At 42.9% G+C, this 19759-nt stretch overlaps 1 protein-coding gene across 5 annotated transcripts in view; it reads right to left on the reverse strand.

The window, feature by feature from the left end:
- AGK (acylglycerol kinase) overlaps positions 1 to 19759 on the reverse strand; it is a 95611-nt gene that overhangs the window by 57759 nt on the left and 18093 nt on the right. The window contains exons 2-5 of one of the 5 annotated variants that reach the window (XM_072964320.1): positions 16465 to 16585; positions 15349 to 15428; positions 14855 to 15092; positions 9859 to 9976 (exon numbers count right to left, since the gene is read on the reverse strand). In XM_072964320.1, coding sequence (XP_072820421.1) covers positions 9859 to 9959 — 101 coding nt within the window. In that variant the 5' untranslated portion in view covers positions 9960 to 9976; positions 14855 to 15092; positions 15349 to 15428; positions 16465 to 16585. Of the gene's footprint in view, positions 1 to 9858; positions 9977 to 13086; positions 13171 to 14417; positions 14438 to 14816; positions 14835 to 14854; positions 15093 to 15348; positions 15429 to 16464; positions 16586 to 19759 lie in introns of those variants that run through there. The other 4 variants (XM_072964323.1, XM_072964322.1, XM_072964321.1 and 1 more) reach the window with 4 other exon arrangements.

Raw genomic sequence — 19759 nt, forward strand, 5'->3', positions numbered from 1 at the left:
ACAGAAAAGAGATCACACAGAAATTATGACAGGTATTCAAGAAGAAAGCACAGGAAGAGAGCGTCCTTTCCTATCTTCCTCCTGCCTAACAACGTGTTCTGTACAAATCACATGCATAAAGTGGTTATTTACTTCGGGCTCCGGGATTCAGGACAGACCAGGATAACTTCTGACCTATAAACACATAAATTAGCAGCTACTATTGTCAGTACTTGTGCTGTTCCAGGACATGAAATATCTGAGATGTCAGTTACTCCCTAGAGAGGGGTTAGTTTGAGCATCAGCTATGATCATTCTCTGCAGTGCTTGGAGCAACTAAAACCACTGCTATAAATATCCCTAAAACTTATGTAAAGTCAACAAAACAAAATATAACTTAAACGTACCTATGCCCTCAAATCTCAGTCCTTCCCTCCCCCACCTCCCACCAATAAACATACAGGAAGGAAGCAAAATAAATAATATAGATGTTTTAAAAGAAAAAAAATCTACTTTCTAAATAATATGACAAAGAAATAAATGAAAAGGCAAAATAATTAAACTTCATTGTGCTTAAAAAAAAAAGGTTCTCCTATTCCCTCTCAAAGCTGGGGTGACAGGCAAGTTACTTAATTGCCCATAAATGAGCTTCTTTAAATAGCAGCTATTAATACCCCAAACTTCAGCATCAGCTTGTGCTCAGAGAGAAAGGAACCTTGAAATGGCTAAAAAGAAAAACAAACTGCTTGCTTCAAATTGCAACAAAATCTGGAATGAGGAAAGGCCATGAGGGGGAAGGGTTCTGCCACTGCTGAACCAGTCGGGCCCTGGACCACTGACTGCAAAGCCAGACGCTAATGTGAACGGATATCCAAGTAAAACATCTGCTTCGTCAGAAACCCCAGAGACACTGAGAAATAAAGCTGAACACATTACTGGGGAGCCATAAGCTCTGCCAAAAGAAATAGCACAGGTCTGGTCAAGTGTGGCTCCTGCATAATTTACTCCTGGTATCTAACACATTTCCCCCTGGACGTGCTGTCAGGGTCTCAAACTGCTTCAACACATCTAAAAGGGAATATAATACATCCTCCTTAAACCAATTCTCCCTGGCCACTTTCCTCTTTCTGCATCACCAGTTATCCTATACTTGAAGCTGAAAAATGATTTCTCCTGCCTTCCCCTCCTTCAACCAAACACCCAGTCATTTAGTAATAATTACAGCTAGCAGGTACTGGACACAGTACCAGGCCCTTGATATGCACCATCTCATTTAATCCTTAACAACTATCCTGCTCAACCGACTTCACTGTCACCATTACAACAATTAGGAAACTGAGGTTCAGAGGTTAAGTCAATTAAGTAACTTGACACGGCCAGTGAGCAGCAAAACCCAAACCAAACAGAGGTCTGCCTGCTAGAGCGGCCGTGCTCAGGCATGACTCACTCCCACAGCTTCATACCTGCCCATTTGTGTTTCCACCCCTAATACCACCACTCAGATCCCAGCCTTTCCTACCTTCTATGTAAACTACTGAAACACCCTCCGAACCTCCACGTTTTTCTTCATCCGACGTCTCTTACGCAGGGAGCCAGACTAAACTTCCTAAATGCCACCACGTTCACAACATCCTCCTCTCCTTGAACAGCTTCACCGAGACCTCACTGCTCACCACATACTACCAACTGCTTAAGTCAAAGCCTTCCATACTCTGGTTTCCCCCTGTTCTACTGAAAAAATGCAACTCTGCGGTGAAGTCACATTCTTCGCCACTCACCAAAAATACACTGTGCACATCCATTTTCTGCTCAAGTCACTAATATCCCCTAGAACACCATCCCACCCACTCCACAGGCCCAACTCAAAAGACATCTTTGTTCTGATGCTTTCTCCTATGGGGAAGGAAAGGAGGAAGGGCAGCACTGTCTCTGATGGAGAGCTTTCTTTGTGCCAGGCCCTAAAAATCTGCACGACAACCCAATGAGATGGGCACACCACGATCCCCAGTTTACAGACAGAGATCTTATCCAGGGTCACAGAGCTGGTGAGTGCAAGTTTACATTCAAATCCATCTAGTCACCCTCCTTTTAGCCGCACTGCTCTAGTGAACTCTCAGAAGCAATCATTCTCCACTTTCTAATGCGTGGATCAGGCTCACCACATCTGAACCCACTGATCAATCTTAACATCCCCCCAAACAGGACAGACACCACATACTTCCCAATGTGATACAGTAAGAAATCCACAGTAAAAAAACAAAATGTGATTCAAATGATGTCCCCCAGAGCAGTGCTCCTCAAAGGTTAATGTACACACATCCCCTGGGTATCTGGGTAAAATGTAGATTCGGACTCAGTGCATCTAGGTTGGGGCCTCGGATTCTGCATTTGTGGTAAGCTCCCAGGAGTGATCTGTGCTGCGGGAGCACAGCTCACACTTTGACTCACAAAGCTCTAGAATCCAGACCTAGTCACCAGTTTACAGGACATAGGTGAGACAGAGGACCAAGTTAAACAGCGCGTGGCCGGGACGAGAATGACCAGAGTCAGGCCCCACTGGCCTCGGTGCAAAACTTAAGGGAGTGCCAAAAAACACAGGGCTGGAGATAAATATTTTAAGACAATATGTTTAAAAAATCAAAATGAATGCAAAAGATCCATGATGAACACAATATCAGAGTTTTAAAGACTGAATCAGTATTGCTAATTTTTCTTTTTGCCTCAGGCTCCAAGAGGGCTCTGCACAGCACTGAACCACCAAATCTAGAGTATGAAAAATTCCACAGGGCAAATGTAGACGTGCCTGGTTTCTAAAACAAATACTATAAAAGGAGGAGGGGACTAGAGTTTATGAGGTTTAAGAGATAGACATCAAATGCAACGTGTGAAACTCATTTCGATATTGACTTGAGCAAAACCATAAAACAGAATTTGGGGTCAATAGGCAAAATATAAACACAGACTAAGTATTAGACGACACAAAAGATTTTTAGTTTTGTAAGGTTCATGTTAAAGGCATTATGATTTTTTTTAATTCTTTAATTATTAGACATAAGGTACTAAAGTATTTACAAGTAAAATGACATGAGATATATCTAGGATTTGCTTTAAAATGCTCCAGGTGAAAAAAAAAAGCAGAGGAGAGATGAAATGTGATTAGTCAAATGCTGATATTTGTTGAAGCTGAGAGATGATACATAGGGATTCATTATACTATCTGAATTTTTATATATTTAAAATTTCCATAACAATAAAATTGTAAGTAATCCCACGCCTAACATTTACTTTGTACCACTCAGACAGGACAGAGCTTGGAGTACCTTATTCATCCATATAAAAGCAGCTGCTCTTTTTAACGTGCCAGAACTGTGATCTTCTCATTTAAGTGAGATATCGTGAGCAGGAAGAAAAGTCAAGTTGAGCACACCTGAAGAACTCGCCCAAAGTCACACATCGGCAAGGACAAAGGCAAGGCTCGAACCCAGACCCAAAGGACTCGGAAGGAAGCCCAGGTGTGAAACACAAGATTCTAACACCATCTTGCCACGTGGGGCTTAAGGTGTGAGACAAGCTCAGTTTGTAGTTCGTCCTCTCTCTCTCGTGCTACCTAAGACACGGGAGCCATTCTTAGAGGTTGAGAGGAAGACCTGGTTTTGAATCGTGGCTGTGACACTTACTGTGTGACCTTGGGCAAATCACTTAATCTTTCTGTTCCTCAGTTTCTTCATCTATATTTGGCTATTAACCTCACACTATTATGAGAGGCATAACCATCTCATAACAGTTGTTAGGAAAATAAAATAACTGTAAAGTGCTTAGAACTGTGTCTGACACCTGGCAAGCACTGATTAAGTGTCTGATGACCAACATTATTCCTACTAAGTTCTCAATAAAACTGTGTAACACTGAACACACCCCTCAGGTCAACTCATAACCATTTTTACTTCTAAGCAATTGTTTTGACCACAGAACTCGAAAGCTGGGCTCCCACCAATGCTTAGAGTATAGTAATCAAAACGAATATATAGTATCAGGATGAAATGTTCCTATGCTCAAAGGGAAAAAACTCCAGTATTAATAAAAACCTAGGGACACACTGCCCAGGACCACTGCTATAGTGTCACTTTTGCTTTGCAAGTTTCATGTTGAAGGATGCATAGTGTTTGTGGGATAAAAACCTCCAAGAAAGTACCAGGTTATGGCTGCGAGGCTAGAAGCTCCACAGAAATAAACAGAAGGGAGACCTGGGTCACAGGCCAACGCGGGCAGGAGAATTGGTGCCCAAAGCACGGAGCCCAAGGCCGAAGCTGAGAACCAGGGGCCAGCGCTAAGCCAGAGCAGAGCCACTGATAACCGCTGGACCACAAGGGTTCGCTGAGAAGCCGTGGCAGGACTCACCAGCCCAAACCCCAGGGAGAGGGACCAGGGTCAGGACAAGAAAGGACAGGTCCCCAGAGATGAAGGGAACAATCTGAGCTCCAATCAGATGGGCAAAGGTTCAGGCGTGGCTTGCGCCTTTTAACAACTCACACCCTGCCTCTTTGATGGTTATGTTCTGTCACTCTTAAAACTATACTTTTCCAAGCTGTCCTGTTCCACGTGGAAGGTGAAATAAATAAAAGGCTGAGATCTCAACACACCATCTGGCAGATCCTTGTCTTCCTTCCCCACTGGCTGTCTCTCTCCAACCACTCATTGCCCAGTTACCAGCAGTAATTCGTTTTAGCTCCCAAAGTACTAAGTATATGTCACACCAAATTTATTCAATTACTAGCATGTATTGAACCCTGCTATCAGCCAGTCACTATGCTGAGAGCTTTATAGTCCTTGAACTTGATCCCTCATTGATCTAACAAGGTACTGTTATTATCCCCACTTTACAGATGAACCTAAGGCTTTGAGAGCCCAAGTTCACACCGTTAGAAGTGGTAGTTCTGTCTGCCTCCTTTCTTATGGTACTTTCTGTTAGCAGGCTCTTTGCTACTGAAAGGGCTCGGAATGAGAGAGGGACCATGGCAGGTAACTGCTGTCATGATGGACTGAACAACGTGGAACGCAATCTCCCCCAGGGAACCCAGAAAGCTTGGGAAGAGCAGTTGAAGAGGAATGAGCAATACTTAAATTCTCTTTACTTTCAGTAAAGAGGGTCATTTCCTTCTCTTCAATTGCTCTTCCCGAGTCCTGAGAGCAGTCCCTGCTGCTCCTGTCAACTACTGAAACCTGCTGTGGGGGAAATTATGCAAAGAAAGACATCACAAGTTCTTTTCCTTGAAACTGAGGGGTAGGGAGAGGAAAAAAGGAGAGGAATTTCCAATGGAGAAGAAAACTTATAAACACAGTAACAATGGAATAATGCCTGCAAATAAATAATATCTGTGTCAAAAGACAAATTAAAGACCACAACAAAAAATGGGGCAGATAGAATAAATCAATATATGCATTTTTTCCAAATCTGATGCCAAAAAAATCCACCTTTTTCCCTTAAAAGTAAACTATAATTTACTCTACTAAACCATAGTAGTTATTAAAATCTTAAAATCAACACTGAAATACAGCCAATTACTATTACTGGCATGTGACTCCTATACCAAGAGACACTATTTTCCTTTCAAAGGAAAGAAAAAGTCAAATACATGTAACACAACAATTTTCTTGCTTTTAAAAATGAGAAATGTAAAATATTACGTTCACTGGTCTTGGAAATCAAGAACAAGGAATCCAAAATTCTGTAAGTATAAAATAATAATAATTACTGTATGGGTATCTTCTAGAATACTACTTAGCAATAAAAAGAAATGGACTACAGATAAATACAACAATATGGACAAATCCCAAAGCCATTATGCTAAGAGAAAGGAGCCTTACAAAAAAGAATACAGTTTATACTATATGATTCCATTTATATAAATTTTAGAAGTGAAAAAAAAATGAATCTACGGTGGGAAAAAAAATCAGAACAATGGTTGCCACAAGGTGTAGGGGACAGGGATTGACAGTGAAGGGACATGAGGGAAACATGAGGGATGGCAGCGTGCTCTGTCTTGCTAGGAGTCTGGGTTACACAGGTGCATGCATCTGACAAGACTCAGTGAACATACACTTAAGATTTGTATATTTTGTTGTATGTAAATTTCACAGTAAAGGAAAAAACAATATAAACAAATCTTGAACTCTCAATACTGACATGCACGTTCAGGTATTTAGGTGGCAGTATACTGATAGCGACAAATTACTTTGAAATGCATCAAAAAGGAAGACTGACAGAAGGACGGACAGGTAGATAGATACATGATGAAGCAACAGAGTAAAACCTAGAATCCAAGTAGTAGGTAGGAAGGTGTTTGCTGTAAAATTCTTTCAAGTTTGCTGTATGTTTGAAAATTTTCATAGAATGCAGGAAAAATAAACGTACTCATTTATATATGGCAAATAGGTAAGGAAGCTAAAAAAAAAAAAAGGAGGAAAAGTGAAAGGCCGAGTGAAAGGGAAAGGAGAGCAGAAGAGAGAACGGGAGGAGGGGAGTCAGACGAGAATGTGAGCAAAGGCCCACGAGAAGCACTGAGAACACGAAGGAACGACCAAGAGCCCCCAGGAGGTTCCGAAATAAGGGCCTTTGTCCCTGGGCCGTGTGTTCAGTTTTCACCACTAGTTTCTACTAAATGCTAATAAATTTGTTCTGTCTATTTAATAAAAGAGCTTTATTCCATCTGAGCAGTTAAAAATGAAATGGGAACATAACAGGACCGTTCTAATAAAGCCTTATGAAAGGCATTTAAAGGGTAGTGTCATTTAATAAATGCGGCAGAACTCATATATTGAAGTGAGCATTGCTCTTCAAAGTCATCGGCAGCAAAGAAAGCACATGGGATTTAGAGGATCATTAACCTCGGTCCAAATCCCAGTTTCACCAATAAGCAGCCATATGACCGTAGATAAGTTACTATTTCTCTGAGCCTCAATTTCCTTACGTATATATGGAAATCATATTACCTCTCTCACAGGTCTATTTTGAGGAGTAAATGAGACCATATATGTACAGGGAAATGACTAGCCTAGCACCAGGTATGGAGTAATTATTAAATACATGTTGTTTTTCTTTCCTCTTACTCTAAAAATGCCACGATTGCTTACTATCGCTTTGTGACACATTTTTTGAGCTGCTGCCCAGGTGAAGAAGAGCAGAAGGGTTCCGAGGGAGGGAAGAACACAAGCAAAGGGAGACAGAGGGACAACAGGCAACAGGTCTTTTTCTAGATACTTCTGGAACATAAGGGTAGAATTCAAGGCTTATGGAGGGAAGGTGAAAAGGAATCAGAACCAGGCTGGAGAGGAAGACAGGGCAGGATCACGAAGGGCCTCTTAAACCAGGCTAAGGATCGGGTCTTCTTCCTCTAGGCACTGAGAGGCATTTACAGGTTGTCAGTAGGAGAGTGACATCATCAGAGTTCTCTTTTAGAAAGAAAATTCTGCCGGCCGACTGCATTGTACAGGCAGCACAATTAAACAAATTAAACAAAAAGTTCTCTGCGTTTGCGTGAGCCTCCTTCCCTAATGTGCATCCACATTACATATTAACCGGAGGACAGGATGCCTGCTCAACCAGAAAGATCATTTTTTGTCTTTCTTCTGATGCTAGCAATGTAAGTTCTTAAAAGCATCGTGTTTTTCCCCAGCTCTGTAGGGGGTCACAGTGACTTGCTGCTCACTTTGTACGTGCTCACCTGGACTACGTACCCTTGGCGAACTTTATGTAAAATGTCAGTATGTCATTTTGATATACGATCCTTTGTCTCAAAATGTATATGACTATGTACACATACAGGCGGAACAGTTCTAAGAGCTTTAGAGCTTTCTAAGAATCTGCTTCCTGGATTATAATCCTCGATTTGGCTCGAATGAAATTCTGTTTTTTCTTAACTTGATAGTTAATTGAATTTTTGTCAACACAACACAAATATCCACCAGCAGATAAATGGATAAGGAAAATCTGATATATACATACAATGGAATATGATTTAGCCGTAATAAAGGAAATTCTGACATTTGCTACAACATCAATGAACCTTAAAGGCACCATGCTAAGCCAATCACAAAAGACAAAACCTGCATGAGTCCACTCATATGAAGTAGCTAAAGTAGTCAAACTTAGAGAAACGGAAAGTCGAATGGTGGTTGTCAGGGGCTGGAGGGAGGAGGAAACTAGGAGTTGTGTTCAATGGGTACAGAGTTTCAGTTTTGCAAGATGAAAAAGTTCTAGAGCTCTGCAGCACAACAATATGAATGCACTTAACACTACACTTAAAAATGGTTAAGGAGGTAAATTTTCTATTAGTGTTTTTGATCATAATTTTAAGAAAAGGAGAGGGGAGAGGCTAAATAGCACTAGAGCATGCAGGAGAGAAGTTTGAGAAAAGAAAGCCAGGCAGGACAATGGGGGCTGCATTCTGAGCAGTAACCTTGAATGTCAAGGGCAGAGACACACCCAAATGATGCCTCCAGGCTCCTACTGCACTTCACCTTCAACCTGTTTCAGATCCAACTGAGAATGAGGCCTCCAAGATGCTGGAGACTGAATGGACCTTTTTTAAAGTCTCAAGACTATACTGGCAAGAAATCATTATGGTACCTTAAAGATATCCTGAACAGGGGACACAGTTATTTCCTCAAATCTTTACCTAGCAGTAGCAAGAGCAATAATGCTCAGTGGGTGGGAGGTTCTCCCACACTGAGCTAGCTGTGGCCTGGACCGTGTGCTCCTGCAAAGGAAATCTTAGTTCCCACCTTGGCAGGAAGTATAAGGAGCCTTGAGGGCTCAAGTGGAGTTAGAAAGGGGAAGAAGAGACAAACCTTATATGCTCCACACACAATTTGTTAGAACATTTCCTCTGCCCTTCTCTTTTTCATGTATTAAAATTTTAAGATTCATAGATCTACTCTTTATATGCTAGCTAACGGAATTCAAGTGCTTAGTCTTGACAATACTCAGAAAAGAGGGGACTGTTCCATCTTCCTCTCAGCAGCATAAGCTAGACCCCTTGCTCACCATCCATCATCTCTGACGGTGGTGAACGGAGAGCGTTCACAGAAGTACCCGTGAGAATCTCCTTCCCAACAGGGAGACTTCCATTATACAGCCTGTTCTGTTTTCTGTTTAACAAAGCAGTCACTGAAAACACCTGGATTTCAGAGAATGTTACTATATATTTAAGATGCAGCCCTGAATCCCCAGAAGACTGCAATTTGATTGGCTCTCTTAATAATTCATATAATTTTTATACAAAAACTGTTTATTTAAATCTTATTACCACGTTAAACCAGAAGAGGAGCTCGGGCACTTTCTTCTCCCCCTAGACCTGAAAGCTAATAAAACCCACAATACCCTGGAATTCCTTATCCAAACAAAAGGTCTGAAAGCCTGTGTCTCATTTAAATGAACCGAGGCTAGTGAGTGAGGACAGCCACAGGCGCCGCAGGCAGCAGATTCAGTGTCCAGCAGTGGGCACTGTTAGAGGCCAGGAGACTACAGTGAGAAATGGAAGCACTAAAATCCCCTGGAGACATGGGAGTTCCCACCCCTCTACTATTAACTTGGGGGGTCACTTGTCTCTTTCTAGGCAGATCTCAGTTTCTTCCTGTTCTGATCTCACTGCTGGAATCTGTGTCCACTGTGAGTGTTAATAGCTCTGTACAATTCCAATCGTCCCGAACTGGTTACAAGAGGAAGCCTTTGTCTTTGAGGTTTCAACGTTTACTTTCCTTGTACACCACAATGTTCTACAGAGACAAGCACAGCTCAACAAGATTTTAACCCTAGGCCCCTCTGGACTACTTCGTTGTGGAAGGGACGGCAGGGTGCGGTGGGGGCTGTCAGGTATTTACCAGTGTTTTCCATAGAGCCAGTGGCCTCCCCAGGTCAGCAGGCAGAGCCCAGCTGTAGTTTTCTTCCAGTGATTTCGAAGTGTTTTAAAGAACACAGTCATCTTCTCTTAGGGATTTGCTAGGTTAGCAGAGGCAGAAAAAGCAAAGAAAAATATAATTATTCAAGGGAATCGTGGAGAGAGTCCCTATGACTCTGTCTTATCGTCTTTCCTCCTCTCCATGTTTTCCTTCCTCACACCTTTTCTTCATTACCGCTTCTCCGGCCTCTCCCCACCTCTCCCTCCTGGTTACATCATCTTCATCTTCCCACTTGCCCACCGACCTTTTTTGTCTTCACTTCTTTCCACCTAAACTACACTTTCTCTTCTCTCATCATTTTTCTTCATCGTATTAGAAGGAAGGGGGACGAGGAGGAAAAGAGAAAGGGAATTCTACACTACCTATCTTTCCTTTCTCCTTACAGTCACGATACCACTGTCTGAGAATCTGCTTATCAGTTATATATAAAATATATATCATCAAATCAGTAATCCAATTAGTAATATAAAGGGATTATTCAAAACAGAAGAAAACATGAGGCCCTCAATAGAAGAGAATATTCACAGAAAACTCAACGAAGAGGGAATGCCTTAGCAGATACAAACTACTATATATAAAATAAACAACAAGGTCCTACTGTATCGCACGGGAACTACATTCAATTTTTTGTAATAACTTATAATGGAAAAGAATATGGAAAAGTATATATATATATACATAACTGAATCACTATGCTGAACACCAGAAAGTAACACAACATGGTGAGTCAACTATACTTCAATGTAAATAAATAGAGGAGATGCAGGTAGCTCTGTAAAAATGTTCAGCTTCCTGAGTAACCAAAGACATGCAAATTACAAAGAACTATCACCCTTCATCTATAAAATCAACAAAATTTTTTAATGATCACATTCACAGAAGACCAAATAAAATGAGATGGACATTCACACACTCCTATAAGGAAGGTAAATTGGCATAACTTTACTCAAAAACAAAAGTGACCATATATACTGTTTCTGTTTATTTTTCTTCATAGCATTTATTTCACCATTTGATGATCCTTAGGTGCTAATTTGTTTATTAACTTATCCCACTGGAATGTAAATTCCATGAGGAAAAGGACTTTGTTCTGGTCATTGCTGTATCCCTGTGTTTAAAATAAGATCTGGCTCATAATAGCCATTCGATAAGTGACTATTGACTGTAATGCGGTTCAGGACATGCTACCCCAAAACACAGCACCTCAGCATAGTGACTGTTTTAAGCTGAAGGAGTTTGGGAAAACAGCAGACGCAGGAAGGTCACTCTGTCCACCTCCCCACCTCGCCCTTCTTCCCTGAAACAGATCAAAAGCCTCTTGTGAGAGGGGCCTGCCCTATACGCAGAGGGAAAGATCAGCCCATCTCCAAAGACAAAGGGAAAAATCCTAGTACACAGGCCTCACTAAATTCCCCATTTCTTACAATTACCTCCCGTTCTTTACTCTAACACACTCCTGCACCACCATCCACTCTTCATCAAACCCAGCATAAAATACTCAGGTCTGTTTCCTTGGAGCTTCCTTGTTTTATGACGTTTCCCGTGTCACAAAAAACTTACATTAAATAAACTTGTATGCTTTCCTCCTGTTCATTGGTCTTTGTGCGTTTAATTTCCAGACTCAGCTAGAAACCTTAAGAGGGTCAAGGAAAACTTACCCCATCCTGTACATTAAATTTTTTTTTCACTAAGAATTTTTGCTGATGCAGAAAAACTAAAAATATACTGTTAAGCCAAATGAGCAAGGTTTAAAAAGCCAAGAATATAAATCAAAAAAAAAAAAAAACCCAACAGAAATAACAAAAAATTTTAAGTAGTTCCCTCCTGATTATGGATAATGGGTGACATTTATGATTTGCAATGTAGTTTTCTAAATTTTCAAAATAAATGTATTTTCTACACAGATACATACAACAGAAAATTTTTATAACTATGTATATATGAAGTAAACAGACCAAGAAAAACAAAGAAGTTGCTTTCACTGAAGATTCTAGTTCTTTTATTACTCCTTTTAACCACAAAGACTGTCTTCCTGACCTAAGTTTCATCAGGCTCCTCTGGGCTCTGCTGGACTAGGCCCAACCTTGGGCTCCCTCCTTGGTCCTTGTAGAATCCAGTTTGAGCAAGAATCCTGCTAGGTTAGTTTAGTGAAAATCCCCCACCCTTGGTATCTGACCACCCTGGGTATCTTATCACTCTGGTCTGTCTTCAGCAAGAATTCTGAGTTAGCCTAACAAGAATCCCCCTCACCCCTGATATTTCCTCTCCGAAAATTTCCATCCACTGACGCCCACCCTGCTCCTTGACTACAAAACCCCTCTTGTCCTCGTTGGAGTCAGAGTTCCAATTGCCTTCCCCGACTTTAAGACCACCTATAGTGGTCACTACATCCACCCAGATGCCTCTCCCCACCCATGAATACAGTCGGCCTTAGCATTCTTTAACAAGCGTCACTACATAATTTTTTCTTTAAAATCATCATTGGTTAAAATTCCTCTAAGGGCGAGAAACATCCTTATCACCAGCAACAATGAAGCCAGTGCCAGGGAGCCCACCTTCCTATGAATCAGGGTCACAGTCCAGGATGGCACACAGAGGAACCCAAAGGCACATGTGATAATCAGACGCCTCTCCATCTGGCACTAAAGCACTTGTTCATTCAACAGTTCTTTAATAAACACCTACATGCTAGCCTCTGAGCTGGGTGCTAGGCAGAGAAGTACAAGTCTCTATTCTCAAGTGCTCACAACAGTTAAACCCACAGTTACAATACAATGACACAATTTACGATTGCAATACAGTGGGAAGACTGTTGAGGGGTAAGTCATGGCTCTGTGAGAAGCCACAAGAATGACCTAATGTAGACTGGAGATGACACGGTGGTCCATGGTGGGGGAAGTTGTCCCAGAAGGCATGACATTTATACTGGGTCTTAAAAGAGGAGGAGTTTCCCAGTGAAAAGCTGAAGAGACTGAAGGGCACAAAGGCCTAAGAGATAGCAAGGTATGTTCAGGGAAATATAGGTGGGTAGCCAGGTACAAAGAGCCAAGTAAATATGGAAGAGTATCTAGAACAAGAACTCTCAAACTATAGTGTAAAACTGGTTAAAACGCAGAGAATTTGTTTACAATGCAGATTCTTGGGCATTACCCCTGAGATTCTGAGTTGTTCTAATTGGGTTGTCATTTTCATCTTTAACGAGTACTCTCATGCTTCCAATGGAGGTCAGCACCACACTTGGAAAACAGTGGTTAAAAGGGAGGAGATGGTGGGGGAGGTCCAGGAAAGATCAGGAAGGACCTTGAATCTGCGCTAAAGACTTTGGATGTTACATTGAATATGATGAAAAACCTTGAATGGATTTAAGCAAGTGAGTGATAGGATCACATCTGGACTGTAGAAAAGATCACTTTGTAGCAGAATGGAAAATGGGTTGGAAGAAGCTGAGCTTAAAGCTATAGAGAGCCAGTAGGAAGTTACTACCATAATCTCTAGGCACATAAATGAAGGAAGGAGCAACACAGATAGAGGATGGATTTGGGAGATCGTTAGAAAATAGAATTTGGCAGCAATTGATTGTAGAAGGTGAGAGAAGAGGAACCAAGCCAGGTTTGGACTTGGGCAACTTACTGAATAATGATCTCAATCATTAGATTTGGAGTGTAGGTTTGTGAAGAAAGGTGTTGTGTGTGCTGTAGGAGATACAAAGTCTGAGACACCTTGCGGGGCATCCAAGTGGAAACGACCAGTGGACGTCTGGACTTGGCAGTCTGAAGCCAGGGGAAATTGTCTTGATAGAAGATGTAGATTTGAGACTCATTAGTGTGAAGGAGGTCAAGTTGGAGTGCAGATAAAACATCCAAGGCAAGGAAAGAAGTGAGAGAACAATGTAAGAGTCAATCACAGTCTGTTTTAAGGTCATCCACGATCAACTGGAATTCCTTTCGTCACAAATGAGTGGGTCCGTGTATTATAAAACATGGAAACGCACACACAACCTAGTGTAATGGAAACAGCACTGGGCCAAGGGTCTTGAGGCCTAGATTCTAGTCCTAGTTTTGTCGCTTACTGGCAGTGAGTGTGGTTAAGTCATTTAACCTGTCTCTCGTTTCCCATTAGAGGACACACCTGTTCTGATTAACTCATTTGGCTGTAAAGCTCACATCTGATAGTGTTGTGAATGCACTTTCCTCGTTAGCAAAATGAAGGTGCGCCACCTGCTCTGATTAACTTATTTGGCTGTAAAGTTCACAACTAAGGCGTGTTAATGCACTTTGTAAATTTTTCTGTATTTAAGTCGTCATCACAATATGCAATATATTAGCTACCTACGTATATGCCTTCTAAGTACCCAGCAGAATTCTTATTCCCCAGCATCAGTCAGAAATTAAATTTTATATGTTCAAAGAAACATCTCTCATCTGAAATGCGTGTTTCCCCCCAAGAACTCCCAAATTCTGATTTTATTCGACCCTCCTCACCGTAAGGTGGGGCTTTTCTCACTAGACTTTGGTTCTGTTCATGCATCTCTAGCAAACGGAACCCAGGAAAGCACCTGGAATGAATGGACCAACCCATCAATCGATCAGAAACCATTCGCCCTATTTCGCAAATGAGTAAGCTGAATTCCCCACCACCACCACAAAAGAAGAGTAAGGGTCACACAGGTTAGTGACACCTCTGGAACCAGAACCAGGACAGCTGGCTCCCGCAGTGACGACAGGCATCCCGCCATCCGCACGGAGTCCTCCCCGCGCCGCTCCGCCGGGCCCTGCTCCCACCCTCCGCTGGCACCCGGGTCCCGACGGCGACCCCCGAGCCCTGGTCCCCCCGGCTGCGCCCCCCGCCCCGAGGCCCTCCACTCCCGGCCGGGCCCGCACCGGCGCCCCAGGCCCCGTTCCGGCCCCGCCGCACTCACCACGGCAGGTCCCGCTCGCAGCCCGGCCTTTCCTGTGTGCTCTCTTAAGAGTCCCGGGTCCGTTGACGGGAAACCGCTGCCGCCGCTCTCGGGTTCCGCGGCGGGTTCCTGGCGCGCAAGGAGGGTGCGGTCTGCAGGGGCCGCCGCGGGGGCGTGCCTTCCATTTTTGAGCGCTCGTTACTCCTCCGTTCATTCTTACCCTCCATCCCTCTGCCGCTCAACAATATTTTACCGAAGCCTACCAAGGCAAACGCTGTTTTAGGACCTGGCACTACATCGGGAAATAACTAAATGAAAAGGGCAGTTTTAGATAGTGCTAAGTGCCTCGAAGAAGACGGAACGGGTGATAAAAACGGAGCGAAGTCGGGGAGAACTGTTTTAATTAGGCAGTCTCATTAGGCCTCTCTGAGTGAGGGGCAGTTAATCTGGAACCTGAAGGCGAGAAGGAGAACCAGGGCTGGGAGGAGGTGTTGGTTACCCTGTTTAAAACTCACAGCGAATGACGTTCCCAAAGCTCTGGGCCGAGGGTGTGAGTGAGGGTCTCACCGGAGGGTAGCATCGGGATGGAGCTGAGCTGTGGGAAAAGGGAAACCTCTGGTTTTATTTGAGTTGGAGCCGTGCACCGTTGAAAAGATCAGGCATCACAAGGCAGATGCCCAGAGCGCCTATGAAGAAGGGTGCGAGGCCTCTACCACCAGGGAGAAAAAGCAGCCTAGGGGGGAGGCAGCCCCTCCAGGGAGGGGGAGCAAGGGCACGTGGAGGGCCATGCGCCTCACAGCCGGCCTCACTCAGGACTAACTGAGGAGCGTTCACGGGGCCATCTGGAAATGTTTGTTAGTTCCTTCACTTTATTTCTTTAATATGAAGGCTTTAATTCATTGTGGCCAGGGTGGCAGTGAATGGAGACGCTGGTGTCAGCCTGTTGTGTTCCCAGCAGAGAACTCTGGAAACATCTCCCAGGCTTCCATCTGGATTATCAGACTAGAGAAAATAAGACATCTCCCAAAAATAAAGCCTCAGGATGACATTTGCCAAAGAGGGGAGTGTAGCAATGGTGGAGGCATGGTATGTCTCTGAAAGAGCCCTTTTCTGTTCCCTCCTTATATTGCATGTTTGTATAAGCAGGAGCAACAGGTTACAAGGCTCAGATAGGTCACCTGCAAATGGGAAAAGATCTACATCAAAACAGGAGTGAGTTGTACATTCATCTCTGAGGAATTAACTGTACCCATTACATGACACATGTATTTACTGACATTTTAAAGCTTTATTGAAACATCTCATTTATGTTTAAAGTTATGTAATTCATACCAGTAATATTTCTGTGCTGGAAACTGGGCCACTTTGGTTAAGACAATGATTGCCCCTTTATATGCTTTCTAGAGGGACAGTTATAAATCAATTAGTTAAAGACTATCAGTGTTTTACAGAAGTTAAGCCCCACCCACCCCACCCCTACCCTGTGGGGGAAGACAGTGGAAGTCACATCTTAAACATGTCACTGGTAAGGTCACAAATGACACTAAAGCACGGAAACTTCTCAAAGGCTCTTTGCAGGCATCATGACCAGGACTGAGTGGTGGACATGCAGATGTGCCACCTGCACCCACCTTCAAGGAAAGACCTGTGGTCTTAGCTGCTGGGATCTCTATGAGCAGACAGCCTCCGTGTAGTGAGCCATCTTGACCAGCATCACACCCTTCTGGAGGTGGCCCACATCCAATGACTGATCTAGGGGAAATACAAAAGCTTGCTCACTTACTCCCAAAATAAGACACCTCTGACCAGTTATTCTAGCCCCAGAGGTCCCCTCAGAATCAGCTGCGGCTGTCAGGCTGCATCACAGCTCAGCTTCCCCCTCTGCTGGATCCTGCTTTCTCCTCTCCTTATTTGCAGGTGTTGATTCTGAACATGAAACACTGTGTGCTAGACAAAATAATGACTACCCACCCAAAGATGTCCATGTCCGCCCCCAGAACCTATGAATACTTGGCAGATGTGTTTAAGTTAAGGACCTTGAGATAGGAAGAGTAGCCTGGATTATCCAGGTGGACCCAGTGTAATCACAAGGGTTCTTCTAAGAAGGAGCCTGGAGATCAGAGAGAGATGCTGCTCTACTGTGAAGATGGAAGGGAACACAAGCCAAGAAATGTAGGCAATCTCCAGAATCTGGAAAAAGTAAGAAGATAAATTCTCCTCTAAAGCCAGAAAGCACACAACCCTACAGACCTATTCTAGGTTTCCAGCCTTCAGAACTGTAAGATAATAAGTGTGTGTTGCTTTAAGCTACTAAGTTTGTGGTGATTTGTTACAGCAACAATAGGAAATGAATACACCCTGTCTTAGAATATGCCTCCTGGAAAATCCAGCCTGGGACATGTTGATATTTCAAAACTTTCAGTGAATCAATATGAAAACTAAATTATTTTTCTGTCTGCCATTTTGTTTGCATAGGGCCATCTGTGTAATCCCTCACGCATTCCCAGTGCAGACCTGCGGCGCCATTCCTTCTCTCTGCCCGTCCAAATCGCATCCTTTTTGAAGCCTTCCTGATAGCTACACTCTTGTTCGTCTACTCCTTTCTTGAACAACATGATGTTTTCCTTCTATCTTTTTGTTGTCTTTTTTCCTGGGGGGGTGGGGATTAGGTTTACTTATTTATTTATTTTTAATGGAGGCACTGGGGATTGAACCCAGGACCTCGTGCATGCTAAGCATGCAATCTACCACTGAGCTATACCCTCCCCCCACAACATGATGTTTTCAGTCTGCACCACTCACTTCAGCCATTAATCATGTATTTTTATAGGTCAAATAGGAATATCAGAGGTAACGGAGGAACCTCTGTATGCACCCCTGTAGGTAGCTGATAAGTTGGGGTTTTGGGAGACCTACACCGACTCTACTGTCTTCCAAACTCTATTTTGCTAGGATGTACACAGATCCCAAAACAATCAGGCTCAACTGCTAGCCAGTCTTGCATGGTTTCCTGCAGCCCCGCAGAGATCTGACCCTGTGGCTTAGGCAGCTGCAAGCCCTTCTGCTAGCCCAGGACTGGAGCCTGGTCCTCTCCTAGTCAGGGAGAGTCTTGAAAAGCTTCCTCTGCGGTCCATGATGAGCATCTCTAATTCCAGAGAAGGTGACTCTGGCCTGGAGCAGCCCCTTGGGCACAGTCCTGAGGCTCAGTGGCACACTGAGATTAGACAAGGTCAAAGAGATACCCTGATGTGCACAGCCAGAGACAAGGGCATGGCTTATGCTCTCCCTTTCCCATGTTCTTTGTTCAGTATTGCTAACAAATGAGTGAGGCTCCCAACGAGCAGAAAATTAATTCTTAGCAGCCACGTGGAATTCTCCTTGCTCTCCAGCTCTTGCCTGGGATCTTTGAAGAAGGACATTCTGCCCTGTCAAGGACAGGGATCTGTGTCTCTCTCACACTTAACACACTGCCACACTTGCTACATACTGAAATATGCTACATATTGGGAAAACAGTAAGGGGGTTCCTTAAAAAACTAAAAATAGAGTTACTGTATGATCCATTAATCCCACTCCTGAGCATATATCCAGAGAAACTCTAATTTGAAAAGATACATACACCCCAATGTTCATAGCAGCACTATTTACAATAGCCAAAACATGGAAGCAACCAAAATGTCCATTGACAGATGACTGGATAAAGAAGATGTGGTATTAAATACAATGGAACATTACTCAGCCATAAAAAAGAATGAAATAATGTTATTTGCAGCAATATGGATGGACCTAGAGATTATCATACAACATGAAGTAAGTTAGAGAAAGACAAATATCATATGATATCACTTATATATGGAACCTAAAAAAATACAAATAAACTTATTTACAAAACAGAAATAGACTCACAGACATAGAAAACAAACTTATGTTTACTAAAGGGGAAGTGGGGAGAAGGATAAATTAGGAGTTTGGGATTAACAGATACAAATTACTACATATAAAATAGATAAACAACAAGGTCCTACTGTACAGCACAGGGAACTACATTCAATATCTTGTAACAACCTATAATGAAAAAGAATATGAAAAAGAACATAGGCATGTATAACTGAATCACTATGCTGTATACCAGAAACTAACACATTGTAAATCAATTATACTTCAATTTAAAAAAAAAAGAAATATGCTACACTGAAAATCTGAACTCAGTTACCTATAAAATGAAATCATGTTCCCCCAAGGGCATGGAAGGAAAGTGCTGACTAATATCTAACAGCCCCTTATACTGAGAGAGTCTTACTTCTCCGTATCTGTAGGGTTTTCCCAATAAGACAGATTGTCCTAAAACCCAGTAACTTCCCATTGGTCCAGAACCAATCCCAAAGGGACTTTCTCTTGGCTCAAAATCAGTCATTAAGAATGTTGAAGGGAAATGATCTCTGTCTAGAAGCAGGGTACAAGGAAACCAGCAGACAAGTGCCATGATGGCTCAAAAAGGAGTAATTCCGCCCCCAGTCGGAACCCTCCTGGCTGTGGAAGAGTGGGAGAGAACGTGAGACTGAACCAAGGCAGATAGAACCAAGGTTTAAGGTGGCCCCACATTTTAATTTTTTGTTCACTGACAACATAAACATATACAGATATTCATGCATATGTATAGTATTCTCATACTTGGAAACTCCTCCCCAGTTACATACATCAACCACAGAAAGCTAGAACAGCAAAGGTGGCATGCTAAATTCGGTCTGATGATTACCTGGATAGATGGCGCCGTGTGGCTCTCACTACTCAGTTACTTCCCCCTGCCTTTGCCACTCGGTCAGCTTAGCTAAGCCTGGTGGTAGAATACATCGCAGGGATGGTATATAGAGCAGCTTGAGACAGGGGCAGCGGGGAACCTACAGTAACAGAGCCTCCGTGGTGTCTT

This window comes from Vicugna pacos, chromosome 7 (genome assembly GCF_048564905.1).
Source record: "Vicugna pacos chromosome 7, VicPac4, whole genome shotgun sequence".
Classification (NCBI taxonomy): domain Eukaryota; kingdom Metazoa; phylum Chordata; class Mammalia; order Artiodactyla; family Camelidae; genus Vicugna; species Vicugna pacos.